General features: G+C 51.7%; 1 protein-coding gene across 2 annotated transcripts in view; it reads right to left on the bottom strand.

Annotated features, from left to right (window-relative positions):
- The window catches only part of Sorcs2 (sortilin related VPS10 domain containing receptor 2), a 383,758-nt gene that overhangs the window by 13,261 nt on the left and 352,502 nt on the right, over window positions 1–17,995 (bottom strand). For both annotated transcript variants that reach the window (XM_005365937.3, XM_026788658.1), the window contains exons 13-19: window positions 15,305–15,396; window positions 14,443–14,550; window positions 10,085–10,205; window positions 8,891–9,024; window positions 8,244–8,372; window positions 6,247–6,418; window positions 1,929–2,115 (exon numbers count right to left, since the gene is read on the bottom strand). In XM_005365937.3, the coding sequence (XP_005365994.1) occupies window positions 1,929–2,115; window positions 6,247–6,418; window positions 8,244–8,372; window positions 8,891–9,024; window positions 10,085–10,205; window positions 14,443–14,550; window positions 15,305–15,396 (943 nt within the window). The remainder of the gene's footprint in view (window positions 1–1,928; window positions 2,116–6,246; window positions 6,419–8,243; window positions 8,373–8,890; window positions 9,025–10,084; window positions 10,206–14,442; window positions 14,551–15,304; window positions 15,397–17,995) is intronic.

A 17,995-nucleotide genomic window follows, 5' to 3' on the forward strand; every position in this document is an offset into this window, starting at 1 on the left:
CGTGATCCCCATCACCACCATCATCACTACCTCCATCACCATGATCACCAACACAGCTGTCACCATCTATCATCACCACTACCATCACCATCACTACTGCCAATACCACCCCCCATCACAACCCATCAGCATCACCATCAGCATCCCACATCCATCATTATAATCATCATTCACAATCACCACTCACCATAACCTATCACAGGCATCGACACTCACCGTTCCATCACCACTACCATTCTCATTATCACCACTGATGTTAAGGTTCATGTCCACTGGTCCATGTTTTAAATGTTTGATCCCCAGCTAGTGGTGCTGCTTGCTTGCTCTCTAATGAAAACCTCAGTCTCTACTCCCCTGTTCTACCACGGTGTGAGCAGCCTTTGGCTGCCACATATCCTGAACCACTCCACTGTGATTCTCAACCATCGTGGATGAACCCTCTGAAACTCTGAGAGAAAGTAAACACTCCTCCCTCAAGATCTTCCTGTCAGGTATTGTGGTCACAGAGAAGCAAAAGAATTGGTGGCAGGAACGTGGGGCGCTGCTGTCACAAAATCTGACTGTGCAGGTTTAAGACTGCTGTTGTTTGGAAAAAAGGATTTGGAAAAGTGGCACTTGATGTTCAGGCACACTTGAGGCAAGAGTCCCAGGGTCACACATGCTTGTACTTAGATTTTAAAGGAAAGTTTTTTAAGTGTGAATGGCAGGGTTGAATCCCCTGCAGGGAGACCCTGACGGGGCAACTCATAAATTCTGAGGGTGGGGCTTAAGATTCACTGGTGACCCCAGCATGGGTTTCAGAAACATGGGGAGTCGGTAGAGGAAACCTGAAGGCAATGAATGGATGCTGTGTGTGGGAGAGTGTGCAGAAATGGGAAGGACATTACACCAGCACGTGCTCCAAGAGCTATGCGGAGCTGTGGGACTCAGTGCTTCCTTGCTGTGCTGCAGGCTGGTTTTGATCAAATCTTTTCTTGCTGTTCCCTTTTCTCCTGCTTTTCAGGGATAATGTTTACTGTAGACAGGAAGTGGAGAATTGCCTTTCACAAGGACTGCTAAGAGAGTTCTTTGGTATGAATGGAGTCTCTGAGCTTAGGCTTTTGAGGACGGTTGGAACTGCTGAGACCATGGTGACTCATGAAGTTGTACTGAATGCATTTAGCATTAGAGATGTTTGCAGTGTGCTTCTGGGGACCAGAGGTAAGCTACTGTGGTTTAAATCTAAAATGTCCCCCCTAGGTTCATTTTAGTTTGCATTTTTCACCTAGAGGCACTTTTTAGAGAGGCTGGGGAGCCTTTAGGAGGCTGATCTAGACACCACGGGAGGCAGACCTTTGGAGTTTACAGCCCAACTGCTCACTCCAGCCTCATTCTCTGCATTCTGAACCACTGTGATGTGAGGAGCTACTGGATCCTACACACTGTTCTTGCTGTAGATGATACCACGCTTTCCTTGTTATGATAGATAGAAAGAAGCCCTATAAAACTGTGAGCCAAATTCAATTTTCCTAAGCTGTTTCAATCAGGCATTACAGCCACAGCCATGCAAAACTAACTAATGAAACTAGCACCATTATCATCACCACCACTGTCATTACTATCATCACCATTATCATCAATATCACCATCATCATCACGGTCATCATCATCACCACCTACAACATCACCTCCATCTTTGCTATCATCGCCAGTACTATCAACACCACTATCACCACCACCATCATTCCTATCACTTGGCCACCACTCTTATCATCCTCACCATTACTTTTGTGAATAAAATTTGGAACCAGGTCTGAGCTCAGCCTGCCTGCCTTTCTGTTCACAGCCCGAGGACCTGCAGCAACCCCTCAAAACTCCCTGTGCTTTCCCAAAGCCCCAGATCTCCATTCCACAGAAGGTACACAGCCTCAAAGGATCGGTGGACTTACAGTTGACCTGGACAAAGAGCACAGCCTCGTCATGGCCCGCCATGTTCTCAGCCCTGACAGACACACGGTAGACGCCAGGATTCTCGTAGTGGTGCCGGATGGGCTCGCCTGTCAGAGTGAGGTTCACATACATGGCCTTGAAGCCATCCCCAAGATCCACTTGATACTTAGTGGTCAGGACATCACCCTGTAGGGAAATACCACAGGGTCACTTAGGAGTGACTCTCAAGGTGAGGGTCTGGGGCTAGGCGCCCATTCCTCCTGCCCCTTGCTCCTCCTGTCCCCTCTTCCTTCGCTTCCTTTGGATGCAGGCTCTATGGGGCCACAGACAGCAGGTTGGCACTGCTTTCAGAGCTCCAGCCTACAGCAGGCTGAGCTAGGAGACAGCTCCCGGAACGAAGGCTGGGATCTCCTTTAGAACAGAACACCCATGGGTGATGAAGGCAGCTTGAGGCTGTGTGGGGCCCAGGGGGACATCTGAGCCTGAGCCAAGCCATGGGGCTGGGAAGGAGATTGGGAAAATGGAGAAGGCTTTGGTCTCTTCAGGAAACCACAGCAAAGAAGACACAACTGTCTTCCTATGACAAGGTGGCTCCTGTATCTCATCTCATCCCACACTGTGCCAGGAATGAGACTTAACTGTGTGAGCAGGCAGGAAGGGGATCCTGTGACTTTGTCCCCAAGTAGTATTGAACTCCGCATGCAAGCTGACCCTGACTCTCAAGCCCACAATAGATGGAGTTCTTGTGTTTATAGTCAAGTTCCTCTCTCCAGTCTGCCTGCCTTTCTCCCTCCTTCCTCACACTCTCCCGCTCCCCTGGTCACCCTTCTCTAGCCATCAGCAATCTTCCTAGCTTACACCCTCCAGACCTCAAAAGCTAAGGACATTTATATATAAATGTCAGGTAACTTTCTCCTGAATACACTATACTGTGTTGGAACCCTCTGAAATGGACATTTAACATAAATCTGAAGATGCAAGTCATTAAAAGGAGGTCACAATGGGGCATAGAGTGCAAGAAACCCATGGTCAGGCTGTTTGAAGGATAACAGTGGTGACTTGAACACCGGACTTGAACACTGTGTTTGGACACAGACACAGACTCTGGAAAGTGAAGCCATGAGTCAAGGGCCTCCCAGAATGTCCAGAAGCTGGCTGAAGCTTTGTTGGGGGGCATTCCAAGAACCTAGAATAAATGGTGCTTCATGTGCCCATTTTGTAGGTTGCAAGACTGAGGCTTTCAGGGGTCCAGGCTCTGGAGATGGACTCTCTCTTCCTATTGCGCTCCTGGCAGGGTTGAGTGAGGATCAAGGAGAATGTCCTCACTCAATTCATTCCTATGAGGGGGCAAGTTCTGGGTAGCATTCAGGAAGTGGGTGTGTCTGCCTGTGGTTTTGAGGTCCCCACCCTTCACAGCACACGCACATCGTCCCACCAGTGCAGCCTGCTACATGCGCCGTCTCCTCGTGTTTCTTGCTCATTTCCAAACTGGCTGGCTCATCTGTTGACGGGAATCCTTTGCACAGTCCTGCTCTACTGCCCACGGGGCTGCGCCAACAAACGCCCTCTGGTCTGTAACTGCCTTTATCTTCTTGACAGTTTTACTGGCTCCAAACCTAGATGGCGCTGGCACACCAGGGTTTTCTTGTGTAGCCTGGAGACCCAGCCATGATGAGGACTTCCAGCCTGCGTCTGAGCTGGCTTCGCTGTGGGTCCTAAGAGTCTACACTTTCCCACTTCCTCTGCAGGTGTGTGATCTATTTCGGGCTCACATCTGAGGGCTGAGGGGAGGGGCTGCTGCTGGGTGGAGAGACACCACCTCTCCCAGGCTGTTCTGCACCTGTCGAGAGCAGGCAGGTGTCTATGGGTCTGTTCCTGGCCTCCATCCCCCTACGCCGTGAATTCTTAGATACTTAGAAAACGCATGCTCCCTGTACCCAGCCCTGCTTCCAAGTCCAGTGGCGTGTAAGAGTAGGTGTGTGTGGTAGAGGAGTGCACACTGTGCCTATAAGTGTCTACGAGTGTGTAAGGGAGTTTTTGTCACAGTGTAAGTGTGCATGTGCCTACCCTCAGTCCCATGCTCCTACTCTTTTCCCTCCAAGGCCTGCATTATTCCAGGATCCCCTATTTCAAGGCATCTTTGTGTTGCTCCCCGTAACTCTGCCCACTCTAACAAGCAGCCCAGCAAGAGTTCCGAAAATGCTCTGTTCTCTGGTCATCTGCAGATGTGCTGTAGTTTCCACTTTCAGGCTGTAGGGGGCAGCAGATGGCCATGTTTCTGGGATGTCTGACCAGGAATTTGAGGGCTTTAAATTAGAGAACTGGGTCAGTCTGGGGGATCAGGGAGCCCCAGGCTGACCAGGGCCTCTGTCCTGTCATCCCAACACATCGCTACTAAAGAAATACCCAGTCCTGACTCAGGGCTGCCTGAAGGCCAAACGAACCTTAGGGCTGTCTCAGTTGTGAGAGGACCTGGGCAGGAGGTGACACCTGAGAGAGAGAGAGGGAGAAAGAGAGAGAGACAGAGACAGAGAGACAGAGAGACAGAGAGACAGACAGAGAGAGAGAGACAGAGAGAGACAGAGAGAGAGAGACAGAGACAGAGAGACAGAGAGACAGAGAGACAGAGAGATGGGGGAGAGGAGATGGGGGAGGGAGAGGGAAGAAGGGAGAGAAGAAGAAGAAGAAGAAGAAGAAGAAGAAGAAGAAGAAGAAGAAGAAGAAGAAGAAAAGAAGAGTAAGACGAAGAGGAAGAGGAAGAGGAAGAGGAAGAAGAAGAAGAAGAAGAAGAAGAAGAAGAAGAAGAAGAAGAAGAAGAAGAAGAAGAAGAAAGAGAGAGAGAGACAGAGAGAGAGAGACAGAGAGAGAGAGACAGAGAGAGACAGAGAGAGAGGATATGTAGGCCTGGGGACCACAAACTTGGCCAATGTCTGCTTGGAGTCCAGAGGCCTCTAGAGGGCACAGCGCCATCTCTACCTCTTTTTTATAACTATGTGAGAATGGCGTCACCGTTTACATCCCGGTTTTCTCATCTGTAATGATATAAGTTTATAGAGAGCACACAGTTTAAGATTGTACTTCCAACAGGAAGTGGCTATCAGAGTGCCTAATATACAGGTACTCGGTATGGCCAGTCTGAGTCCTCCATAACCTCAGTTTCCCTGTTTTCAGGAGACCATGTCTCCGCTTCTAAACCAGACACCTTTGAAAGCATGTTTGAGTATAGCAGGCATGATCATGAATTCCCCACATCAGCCTTCACATCTGTTAGCTGAAGAACTGGACTCCTTCTGATCTGTGAGTAGAGACAGCCCAGAATCCTGGAGGAGAAAAAGGGCTCTTCCTCTGCCTCTGTGAGTGAAGACGGCCCAGAACCCCGGGGAGAAAGGGGGCCCTCCCTCTGCCTCTAGGTTTTCTGAATGTCATTTTTAAATTCCTTGCAGGGACCATTAGCTGTTTCTATAAGCAGAGTTTGGGGATGTGTCTTGTGAACCAGAAGGAAACAGAAAAGTCAACGGTTCCCTGCGGGAACAGAATTTTGGGTGATATTTATGTCTGTGGTGGTGTGGTGGTTTTTTTAAAAACTTATAAATGCATTTCCTAAATATACTACAATGAGCATATATTATTTTTAAAATCAGAAGAGAATGTAACACTTGTTCTGAAGTAAAAATAGAATGAGTGGGAGACTGGGTGGAGAAAAATACATATATATATTTGTGTGTGCATATATATAAACTTGTATTTATATCTATTCCCATATACACACAGAAGGTGTTATCTCTGGATGTGTGATTATAAGTCATTAAAAAAAACCTTTATGCTTCTGTTGGGATTCCAGATCAACTAAATCAATATAATTAGAGATTTAAACTTGCTTTGGCACTGGGTTGGGGGTGTGGCTCAGTAGAAGAGGGCTTCTCTAGTTTGCACAAGGCCCTGGGTTCCATCCTCAGCATTAGAAGAAAGAAATCAATAAAAGAAGTTTTGTGTCACCTCTGGGGAGGTATTGATTTTGTGTCAATGTTTGATAAACACAAGATCACACACACATACGCATACACACATCCATGCTCTCACATGTACATACATGTGTGATGTGGAGCCCATTTCCCGATGAACATCTGATACACACTTACTCTTGTATCTGTTTCATTTCAAATGCTGGTCTGAACCAAGAGGTCAGTTTTGGTTCTGTGGCCCCCACCCTCAGGGGCAGGCTGGCTTCTCTGGCCATGCTCCAAACTGTCCAGAGCCTCAACCTTGTGTGCCTGGCTGGAACTGCCCTTCCGGCGACAGCCCAGGGTGGATGCTCACCTGTTCCTGCCGCACCACAAACAGCACATCTTCTCTAGGCCGCACAGACACTGCATCTCCACGGATGCTCACCTGCAGGCCCCGGGGTGCTGTCAGGGGGCACTGCAGCTGCACCGGGCTCTGCTGCAGGTCCACACCACCTTCGCACACGTTGGACACCACCTTCCGGTACCTGGGTGGGTGAGGGAGGGTCAGGTCCAGGACGGACAGTGGTTTGATGGGTAGGGATGGTCTCCACTCCTGAAGCAACTCAAAGCTTCAACCTCTACAGCCGCATTTGCTGCCTGCTCCCCATGCTTCCTCATGGCTGCTTCTGTCTACCTTAAAGCTGGGAGCACTGAGCATCAGGATGGAGGGGCTGGCTGTGTCCATCTGCTTTGGAGAGCTGAAACATCCATGGCCTGATTATATTGCCCAGATTAGTAACTGCTTTTTATTTTTGCTTTTTGTTTGTTTTATTTGCTAAGGATGATAGAAGAGGTCAGTCTAGAACCAAGGTCATGCTGAGAACTATGGAGGGCTGACTGGCTGAGATGGGCTCAGCCTTGGCTTCCTGGGTGACCATAAGCAAGCATGCTGCTCTTCTTGGGATGGGTCCACCTACCCACTACCCATCTACCCACCCGCTCATCCAACCATGGCACAATGGCCTTGTTGGCAGCCCCACCAGGGCTTGGCAAGCAGGAATTCTTATCTGAAGTGTCAGGCAGGAACTGTATCAAAAATACATGAGTTTAGAAAGATGGGTACTTGTGGGGGCAGAAGAATGGGTAGATAGATTGGTGGGAGGATGGGTGGATATGTGGGATGGTAGGTAGGTGGATGATGGGTAGATTAGTAGATTAATGGAATAAATAGATGGATAGATGAATAGGAGGTAGGTGAAGTAGATGGGTATAAGGATGAGTGTATGGATGGATGAGTGGATGGATGGATGATTTAAGGCTGGGTAGATGGGTGGGATGAAATGATGGACATATGGTAGAAATATATAAATAGGAGATAGATGGAAATGGGTGGGTGGGTAGATGGGTGGAAGGATGAGTGGATGGATGGATGGATGGATGGATGGATGGATGGATGGATGGATGGACGGACAGATGGATGGGTGGATAGATGGGGTTGGATAGGTAAGTGGATAGATGATAGATGTCAGGCTGTATACAGCCAAGACTAACACATTTAGTTCCTGGTCCTACCGGTTTCTTCTAGCTCTCCAGGATAAGCAATAAGGAACCCATCACAAAGGAAGAGGAAATAGACCCATCACATGGAGCGTGTGGGTCCCACCAAAGTTAAAGGTCCACAGATGCTATGGACTTGGTATTTCTTCAAGAAGTTGGTATTTTATAAGTAGTTTATTCAGCTTGCCCCAGAGTGGGAGAAGGGCCTGCCTGCCACTCCCTCATCCCACAGAATCCATGACCACCACAGTAGACTGTAGGAACACCTACTGTGTGTCATGGTCTCACAGCACAGCAGAGGGAAACCTGGGGGTAGGGGCTGGGAGAGTGATCTACCAAGGCTTCCTCCTGGAAGTCTGGTGTAAGCTGAGTCCCCAAGGCTTTAGAATGTCTCTGGTACCAACACAGTACAGTGTGACAGACTCAGGACCAGAGAAGGGTGAAGCTGTTCTGGGGTCTCAGTCCCACGGCAGTTAGAATACTTGGGACCACTTCTGCCCCTCTGTTCTCTGTGTTGTCCCAACTCAAGGTAGTTCTCTCCTGACACTGGCCCCAAGAGCTCAATGGGATTTGTGGGTCACTGGGTCAGTCTGGTGAGTCTGGTGACTTGCCGAGCCCTGCCACATACTTGAGCCCAGCACCAGGACCATGGTCTCTCCTTCTAAGCTGCCACGAAGCACAGTACAGGACTTGCCTGGGCTCCACTTCTGGAGCTGGCTGACAGATAAAGGTAAGGCTAGACGGATGGATAGATAGGTAGACGGCTGGTGGACGGCAGGGTGACTAGCTGGTTGGCTGGGTTGGTGTACCTACCCAAGACTACTGGTGTAGGTCTGGCCCAGGACACAATCTTCAGGAGGGGACAAGGGGTTGAACCAGAAGTTAGCGGAGCACTTGTTGGCAGTGGACTCAGAGGAAGATGAGCGCTCAAACCCGTAGTCACTGGGAAGGGAAAGCTGGGTTAAAAGGTGAGATTAGAGGAGACAGCTAGGGTGGAGAAACTTACACCACAGGTCTAGACGTGCCTATCTGTGGGAACATGGGCGAATCCACAGGTTTGTGTCAGTCGGAGGAGAACAGATGAGACATACTAGCTTCATTCCGGAACAAGGAGGATGAAAATGAAGTGGAGCCTGGAGGTCTTTCTGGGGAAGTGAGTGATGCTCACAGGATGTAGGGGGATAAAGGGTGGCAAGGAGTGGCTCTACAGTCAGGGCCAATGGCCCTGGAAAGGGCACAGAGGCCTGAATATAGAGTGCAGGGTGAGGAGGGGGGAGGACAGGCTTTGTGAATGTGTCTGAGTGGAATATAATCCTAGCGGGAGGAGAGGGACTAGGTGAGCAGAGCTTGATCCCATGATGCTCAAAGGACAATGTGGCCTCCACCCCAGTTCTGGGAACAAGATCAACATGATATAAAGGGGCTGGAACAGCAGGGAGGGAGGGAGGCACAGTGCCCACCAGAGGAAGTCAGAGTCCCGGCACTTGCACACACGTGATGTGAGTGCCGATGTGAAGCTCCTCCCCTTGACACACCAGGACGTGGGCTTTCTTTTCCGGTAACTTCTCTGCTGGCCCATGATGCAGTGATCACCCTGTAGCAAGAACACCAGGGTGAGGAACCAGCAGAGGAAGGTGACAGCTACTACTGGCTTGTCCTGTTGTTCCTGCCCTGGTGGCAGCTGGTATGGGGTGTTTGCCCCCTTTGACAAACAGGGAAACTGAGGCATAAAAGAACTTGACATGTCAGCCAACTGGCCCAGCTTCCCTCATCTTAAGCCATATGACTGGCCCTTGGTCACAGAACATCTGGGCCTACAGGGGCCAGGTGTCTGACCATCTGGGGATGAGCCATGACCAGAGGGCTCATGCGGACATACAATAGATTCCCAGGCTATGCTTGGAGTAGTACTGCCCTGATCCCAATAACAAGGCCCCTTGTAGTGATGGGGCAGGACTGGAAGGAACTCCAAGTGCCATAGTGAATCAGGTCCTGGAACCTTTGCTAGGCCCATCTGAGCACTCTCTTGTAAACCAGTTTCTGCACAGGACCATTGAGCCACTAGTCAGGCCATTCTCCATGTGTGAACTCTCGATGTTGGATCTCTACTTCCAGAGATATCTGGCTGCTGGCTGACTTCAGCCACTGTTCCATGTGGAGGCTCAGTCAGAGCCTGACCCCAGGTATCTCTCTTTAGGAAACTTCCAGCTTCTGATCTTCCTTGGCTACAAACCCCCTTGTTTTAGTGGCACGCAAGCAGCCTGCTCACAGTCCCCAGGTACCCAATGAAGTATCAGCTTCTCTTGTCCACCAGAGCTGATGTGGGGGGTCTCATGTTCCGTTCAACCTGAATGTGAAGGGTTAGACACTGATGATGGATTGTGACATGGGATGGTCCCAAACCCTGACTTCAGATCGTCTTTGCCAGTGTCCCCACAAGCTGTAAAGTCCCACATCCTGTCACGAGACTTCCATGCTGAGAGGGTGGGGCTCAGGCCTTGCAGACCCTTGGGTCATAAAGAGCCATAGATCAAGTAGTTATAGGCACAAGGATGGGCCAGAAAATCCCTGGGAGGGAAGATGCCCAGAGGTTGGCATCTGTGAGATTTCCTGGAGGAGGGAAGGGCCTTAGGACTGCAGGTTACCTGACCCACCTGGAGGTCAGTGAGGTCCCAGGAGCTGTAGTCATCCTCGCCACACTGTCGGGGGAAGGAGGGCCGAAAGTCCACCTTGACCAGCTCCCAGTCAGAGCGGAAGCTGATGTGACCAAAGACCCTGAGGGGAGGAAGAAGGAAGACCACTTTAGAGCTATCAGTCCCTGGTGTGCAGACTCAGGTTCCCTATACTAGCACCAGTGAAACCTCTCCTGCTCCAGAAGATTCCATGATGAAGTGTGCCCTCCCTGGCACCTGGCCTGATGTTATCATCCTCAGAGGGTCGCCCTCTGTGGCTTGCTGATTGCACCAGCACAGGTCATCTGCCCAACTCATGCAACCCACTTCCTGACAGGAGCAGGCTCCTTGCCTTCTTGGCTGCCCCAGGCCCTTCCTTCCAAATGCCTCCCACACCAGGCTTTGCACTTGGTCTGTGTGGGCCAGAGGCATGTCTAGTGTTAGCTGGGCTCTCCCTGCCTTTCTGCTGGCCTTTCTGGGTCTGCCATGTGGAACTGGGCTCCAAGCTGTTCACCCCAGGCAGAATTGGCACTCCAGAGAGATGACAAGTCAGTGTATGACTTGGACAGTGGGATGAAAGGGTCAGTGTGACAGTGCAGTGCATCCCACTGAGCAGAGGGAGGGACAGACACAGAAAACCCAGTGATGCATGGAGCCTAAGGATACTCAGCTTGGTGAGCTGAGACCAGCGCCCTACACTGGCTTCTACTCCTCCCGTCCACCTTCTCAGCAGACCATGGGTGGCCTTGTCTGGGGGCACCTGGTATTCCTCTCATCGTGGCCCCATTGTCGCCTTGACAGACAGCAGGAGAGGGAGACCACATTTCTGTCCTCCCCTTTAGGGCTTACCACATCCTGTGAGGGATGCATGCCGATCACCCCAGACCTTTGAGAGGAAACAGGCTAAGGAAGGGACTCACCCAGGATGGCAATCCAGTACCTGGGCCTGGCAACTCACATTTGTGAGGCTTGGGCTAAGATGCATAACCAATTAGCCTGAGTGTGACAGCCGTGCAGCCCTCCATATGGGAACGTCCCATACTCTGCATTCTGAGCTCAGACAGAGAAGCAGGCTGGTCCAGCTAATCCACTCTGTGCTTTTCAGTTCCTGTCTGCGAAGAAAGCCCGATCCTCAACTCCCACTGTGAATGTCTCTCATCTAGTTGAGCGGTCCTAGCAGGAGAGGACAAAGGGCCACCGGCTGCTTGACAGAGAGCAGGGAATGTGGGCCATACTGAGGTGAACTGCTGGCTCCTCCATATGTACAGCCCACAGCCCTTCCAGGCTGAGAGCCGACACAGTACTGCCCAGGGCCGGGGATCCCTCTGCCATATACCGTGCAGGGGGAGGCAACTGTGGGCAGCGCCGTGAACAATGTCCAGATAAAGTGATTGTGGTCATCTTAGATGTGACCTTAGGGTGGATGAGGATAAAGGTGCTGTATGGGCTGGGTCCTGGTCTAGGCTCAGACAGAAAAGCTTTTCTTTCTGCCAGCCCGCGTCTCCTCTGAGGCGTGTGAATGATCTCCGTGTCCACTGAAACTGGAAGCTGTTTGAAGACGTAGCTTGGTGAAAGGCTCCGTAGGAACCTTAGGGAGTTTTTCAGACACTTAAAACATGAATCGCCTGCCTGTGAACTTTGCTGCTTTCCCCGGATGAAACGCCATTTACAGGGATGAAAGCTGCATTTGGGTGCAGGCCCAGATCTGAGGACCTTGGCTACACAAAGAACTAATGTCCCAAAGCAGCGACAAAATGCAGACTGCAAGATGAAGTGAGGGGAGAGGCGGAGCAGGGAGGTGCCCAGGGTGGAAGGTGTCCCCATGGTGGGACCTGGCAGCAGAAGCTAAGACCTGGGAGCCATGCTGGCTTTCTGGAGCTCTGAGAGCCCTGTCAGGGCTGCCGCCTTTGCTGGCAGCCCCTCTTCCCATTTTGTGGGTTCAGCCCTGCAAACTGTTCATCATCCTTGCAAAAAGACCAAGGACCAGGCTGAGTGTGCCGCAGCCAGGCTGCAGTCAAGTCAGGGAGCTAGACTTCCCCAAATGCTTCTCTTGATAAGCACCAAGTGTCAAGTCTGTGACCTCTCTTCCTGCCTCAAGCCACAGCCTTCAAGCGGATGGCCCACAGAATGAGGCATGAACCCCTGCAGGGCTTTGGCAAGTCATAGCATCATAGAAGATCTGACCAGGATCAACCTGCCTACCCCCCAGACAGCCAGGTAGAGTGAGACCTGGACCAGCTCAGCCTTCCATGCCTGGTGTTCAGCTGTTCGAGGATGCACACACCACCTTTGCCCTGGCTTTCCCCTGGTCACCCAGGAAGGAGGCTGTGAGGCCAGCACCACAGTGGGCTTCCTCATGGCAGTCTGACTGCGGGGGAGAGACTCCATCTGCTTCTGAGGAGTCATGGACATTCTGTTGGGATTCCCTAGGGCTATGGACACTCCACGAGGCACTGGGATGCTCTGTGGGTTCCATAGAGGTCATGGATGCTCCAGGGGATTCCATAGACCCTTCATAGAACTCTATGGATGCTCCCTGGGACCCTGAGTCAGGAGAAGCATGCAGGACAAATCCCCACCCCCTCCCCAGCCTTCTTCTTGATAGTCACTGGCCAGTGAGGGCAGCAGATGCTCCTGGGCCAACAGTCCCTGGTCCCTGGTAGGGATGACTTAGCTTTGCCATCTCTGACAGCCCTCCTTAGCTTCTTGGTGACAGTCTGTGGTCCCTGGTAGGGGTCACTTAGCCTGGCCATCTCTGACAGTCCTCCTTAGCTCCTGGGCCAACAGTCCCTGGTCCCTGGTAGGGGTCACTTAGCCTGGCCATTTCTGACAGTCCTCCTTAGCTCCTTGGTGACAGTCTCTGGACCCTGTTAGGGGTCACTTAGCCTGGCCATCTCTGACAGTCCTCCTTAGCTCCTGGCAAGTGGAGTTTGTCACTGTATCCTTGTCACCCATATGTCTGCTGTTGTGGCTTCACCGAGAGCTTGTTTATTGAGCTCTGACCACACATCAGGTGCTGTCCAGCCAGGCACATTAGTGACATAGACTAAAGGACACCTCCTCCCCAGAATCTCAGGAGGGTCAGGTAGGCAAGGCCACACACTGGGTAGAGCCCAGACAGGCACGAAGCTCTTGAGGAGGTGAGGACAAGGCCACTGTCCTGGCAGGTAGGAGGAATGTGTAGCTTCAGGACTCTTTATCTCTTATGCCTGAAAGGGTGCAAGGCTTGCTTCATGTCCCTCTGTCCCATTCCATCCATCATCCACCTTCTGTTCATCCCCAGGAGGCTGCCCCCATCCCTGGCCTAGTTAGAGCTCATTTCCCAGTGCCCTAAAAGTCACATGTCACCCAGTCTGATGTCCTGTGCAGTCTCTATCCATCTTGGTGGGGAGCCGGGAACACAATGACAGTTTCTAAATAAGAAGTTAAGGTTTCTTTGTCCGTCCTCAGAGGCCCCTAAATCCATGGTATGTTTTCTAACTAGCTCTCCTGGGACCTCAGGGTTAGCATACAATAGGTGCTCAATAAATGCACTTTATACATTAGATGGGCTGCAAGATTTCTGAAGGGGCAGACCCCTTCTCCCCCACCCTGGTGGCCCAGCCTCAGCTCTGCTGTGCCCAGTGCTTCCTGCTCTGTAGGGACAGCTTGGCATACAGAGCTGATCCTGAAGTGTCCATCTGAGCTCAGAGTCACAGCCGTGACCCCACTGGACACGGGGAGACTCATGATCATCCAACATGGGTGAGTATGAAGGAATGGGAAATAGTCAGGCTCTCTCAGGGCTCCTCCGTATGGACATCTGTAGGAGTATCCCGTGAGCTCATGGAAGACAAAGGTGGGGTGCGAACCACTAAGAGCCCAGCTGGCCTTTCATGCCCACACCACAGACAGCAAGGCCACACCTGCAAGGATGCCAGAGCCAACTCTAGGCTGAGTGTGAGTTCACCCTGTCTGATTGACCAGTCTATGGAATGGGGGATGGCCTGACCACTTGGGGCCAGCATCAAATAAGGCTCCCATTGCATAACCCTATTGTGCCACATGGCCAGGAAAAGTACTGTTCTCACTACTGCCAGCTGGAAAGGTGACAGAATGCACTGGCCAGGGACAAGCCTATGAAGCTTCGTTCCCCTCCTGGCCTGTCCGTGTTGCTGGGCAGGGATGGAGAGCCCTACCTGCCGGCCAGGATGAGAAGAGGAGTCACCGGCCTGGAACAGGGAGATGATGGGCATACAAGAAGCAGGGGCCCAGTCTGAGGCCACCTCAGAATGACCAGACCCAGCCCGCCTGGGGTGGCTCTGACCTGAGTCTTCCTCCCACCTTCCTGTTTCACTCACGTCATGACCAGCGTCTCGTCCCCTGGCTCACTCAGAAGTCCATCCACGAACACGGAGGTGCTGGTGAAGTTGTGTGTGCTCCAGGTGTGGCCCTCATCCACGCTGAACCTGTGGAAGGCCACCAGTGTTCACAGAGCGGCATGAGATTACTCCTTTCTTTGACTCTCTTCCCTCAGACCTGACTCGTATCCAGCAGAGGCCAGCTCTGGGACCATCGCCACACCCAGGCCATAGCTGAACCGTAGCCTCCCTCTCTCAGGTGAATCAGCAGCAGATGCCTGCCAGCACCAGGTGGCATCCCTGACTAATTAGCAATGGGATGGCTGCCCTAGACATATTGTCGGGATACCACACAGGCACTGTTCCTATGAATAGTGGGCACATCTGAACCTTGGAAACACCCAGTAATGCATGCAATAGGAACCCAACTCAGGTTCCTGGGTCAGTGACATGATCACTATTACAGGGATGTTACCTCCCAAGATATACAGCTCTTTTTCAGACCGCAGTGACACTGACTGCCTGGCAGTTGCCCAACTCTGCCTCCTAAATACCAATGTTACCCTGCCCTCAATTTAGCTCACTCCTTTCTGGGTACCCACTGGCTCCCTTGTTTGTACATCCTGGCTCCAATCCTCTACTAACAGGTTCTTGTTGATACTTGGGGTGCCTTCCTGGACTCCTCAGCCCTCAGCCCTCTTCATGATACCCTGACTAGTCTTTGTAGTCTCTGCTCGGCCTGGGAGTAATATGGGTCCATCTCTGGGGCACCTCAAGGGGGTTGGAAGGTGTGGGTCATTCCAGTGTTAGGCTCCCAGGGAACTGTTCTAAAATGCTAAGTGCCCTCTGCCCATGATCTTACTTGAGGATCTTCAGGGGGATGGATGTGTCCTTGATGGCAGCAATGACACCGCCGTGGTCCAGGTAGAGGACATGGTGTTCTTCCTCGAAGACCTGTGGGGGTGATACAGACTCTCAGGTGAGACCCCAGCAAGCGCAGCAGAGCCTGGTCAGGAGGGGATGCCAGCTCTCTGACACTCCCATTTCCACCCATGGCTTAGCGCATGAGGAAGGAGTGGGACTTGGGGAAAGTAGCAATTTATCTACCCTTGGGGACAGGGAAAACTGTGGTGTGCTCTCTCAGAATCCTGCCCTCAGGGCTTCGGCTCAGCAAATGGCCCAGCAATAAGAAACACAGTGTACTCAGAGGTGAGTTCAGGGTGAACCCCAGGCCAATGCGGGGTGCAGTGACAGAGCCTGGCTCCTTGATACCTCTGATACCAGGTGGATGTGGCCACACTTTGGCTCCCCACAGTCTGGATCATCTTCCATTAAAGCCCGGAAGCTACTGGGAGACAGATGACTTTGAGCCCTCTGGGGCCATCTCAGTGGAGGTCTGAGCTGGGTACCCTGGATTCTGGCATGTCAACAAATACGTAAATGAAAGGCCACCATATGGGTGAATTAGTGAATGAATGCTCTGAGGATAAAGGAATGAATGGCCACTGAGGGTTTTGGGGGGAGGTAAAGGCATCTTGACAAGGGCCACCTAGGAGGGACAGCTCTGTTGGTAACAGCCACATGCTGATATCCCGAGGCAAGTGCTATCTTACAGATAGGAAGCTGGGTCCACAGCAGTAAGGCTATGCCAAGGCCTCACAGCTGGGAGTGGCAGAGCCAGGTGCGGGCCTCAGTCACTCCAGGACACTGGGCCTTGTGAGTCCTTCAGTAGACTGGCACATATGGGCTGCAGAGCATGTACCCCGTGATCAGGGTCCCTGGCTGGAGTGGGAGAGGTCCTGACTCCAGGAAACTAGGCCCAACAGTAAGTTGGTCAGGGACAATATCAGAAAGCTGTTGAGGAAGCCTCAGAGAGTGTCTACGCTGTGGCTCTCTGGTGTGGGAAGTTCTTCTGTGGATGTGTTGTTTTTATTGGTTAATGAATAAAGTTGTTTCAGCCAGTGGCTTAGCAGAATTGAGCTAGACGGGAAAACTAAACTGAATGCTGGGAGAAAGAAGGCAGAGTCAGTGAGAAGCCATGTAGCAGCCAGAGGAGAAAGACGCAAGCCACCATTTGGAAACTTGCCGGTAGGCCACAAGTTTCATGGTAAAAATACAATACTAAAAATAGGTTAATTTAACATATAAGAGCTATCTAGCAATATGCTTAAACTATTGGCCAAGCAATGTTTTAGTTAATACAATTTTGTGTAATTATTTCAGGTCTGAGAATCCAGGAAAAAAATGAGTGGCTTCATACTACAGCTCCCTGTACCCTAAGCAGCCCCTGGGATGAAGAGCTGAGAGGGGACACAGACCCATCCCTGGCTCAGCCTTTCTTTGTTCCCCTCAGAGTCCTAGCAGGGACTTAGAGCACTGTTAATGAGGTCTTTGATCATTCCAGGGAGCTCATGCCCTTTATTATCTAAGTTTTGAGACAAGATCTTGCTCTGCCAACCGGGCGGGCCTTGACCCTGCATAAGAACCTCCTCCTTCCGCCTTGCAGATGCTGGGGTTGCAGTGAGCACCACCAGGCCTGCCTGGTGGCTCCTGGCTTAAGGCTTATGTCACTCCAGGGCCCTCTGACCCATCTCCATCTGCCAGTGCCTCGTTGGCCAGGGAGGAAACACCAGAGCAGCCCTGAGTGCTCTACTGGTCTGGAGCTGTTGATACCTCAGTCCTCTCCCTGACTATAACTGCCTCCAACCACTGTACACATCTGTTCCTCCCTGACACACATGCATGTGCGTGTGTACATGTATGCACACAGCTGCTGCTCCATCAGGCATCTCACCTGTGAGCCCTACCCAGTAACCCTGGTCCCAAGGCCTCCAATGGAAACCTAAGCTAATGGTTTCACAGAAGTGACCCCTCACATGTCTGTTGAGTGAGGAAGTCCTTCAATGCTGCCATTGGTGAAGGTGGACAGACGGTGACCTTTAATAACCCTACAGTGATTCACTGGCTTTGGCGAAATAGAAATATTTAATGCAATAAATCTCCCCTGCCCTTTGCAGATGCCTTGCTTGGTGCAGCTTATTAAACCAGCAGCGGCCTTGGCCTTTGATGCAGTTGAGCTTTGTGTGCCGTGGTGAGTGTTTGGTGCCTCCCAGGAAGGTGACTTACATGGTCAGGCATGAGGGAGATGACCTGGAAGAGGACTCTCTGTCTGCAAGCAGTTGGACTCTGATGCTCAGGCCATCTTCTCAAGTGCTTACAGCCAGATCACCTCTGGGAAGTTGGCAGACCAACTCATCCAGGACCCCACCCACCCCAGAAGGCAGCCAGTGTCTGTCTCACACGGCAGGGCCCTCCTGAGGCACCCCTCGGGGTAGAAACTCACAGCTTCTATGTGTCATGGGCTCTGTGGGGCCTGTCAGGCCTCTTGTTGGTGTCCTCACTGTTCCTGTGCTAAGGGCTGATGGCAGCCAGTATCCCTCTAACCACTGGCTATGACATCCACGTGGAGCTGGGGGTTGGAGCCGCACAGGTCCTGCTACTGGGGGGATGGCTCCCACAGGCAGGCTTTCCTCATTCTCTTTCCTTCCTTTGC

Source organism: Microtus ochrogaster, unplaced genomic scaffold, assembly GCF_000317375.1.
Source record: "Microtus ochrogaster isolate Prairie Vole_2 unplaced genomic scaffold, MicOch1.0 UNK5, whole genome shotgun sequence".
Lineage (NCBI taxonomy): Eukaryota > Metazoa > Chordata > Mammalia > Rodentia > Cricetidae > Microtus > Microtus ochrogaster.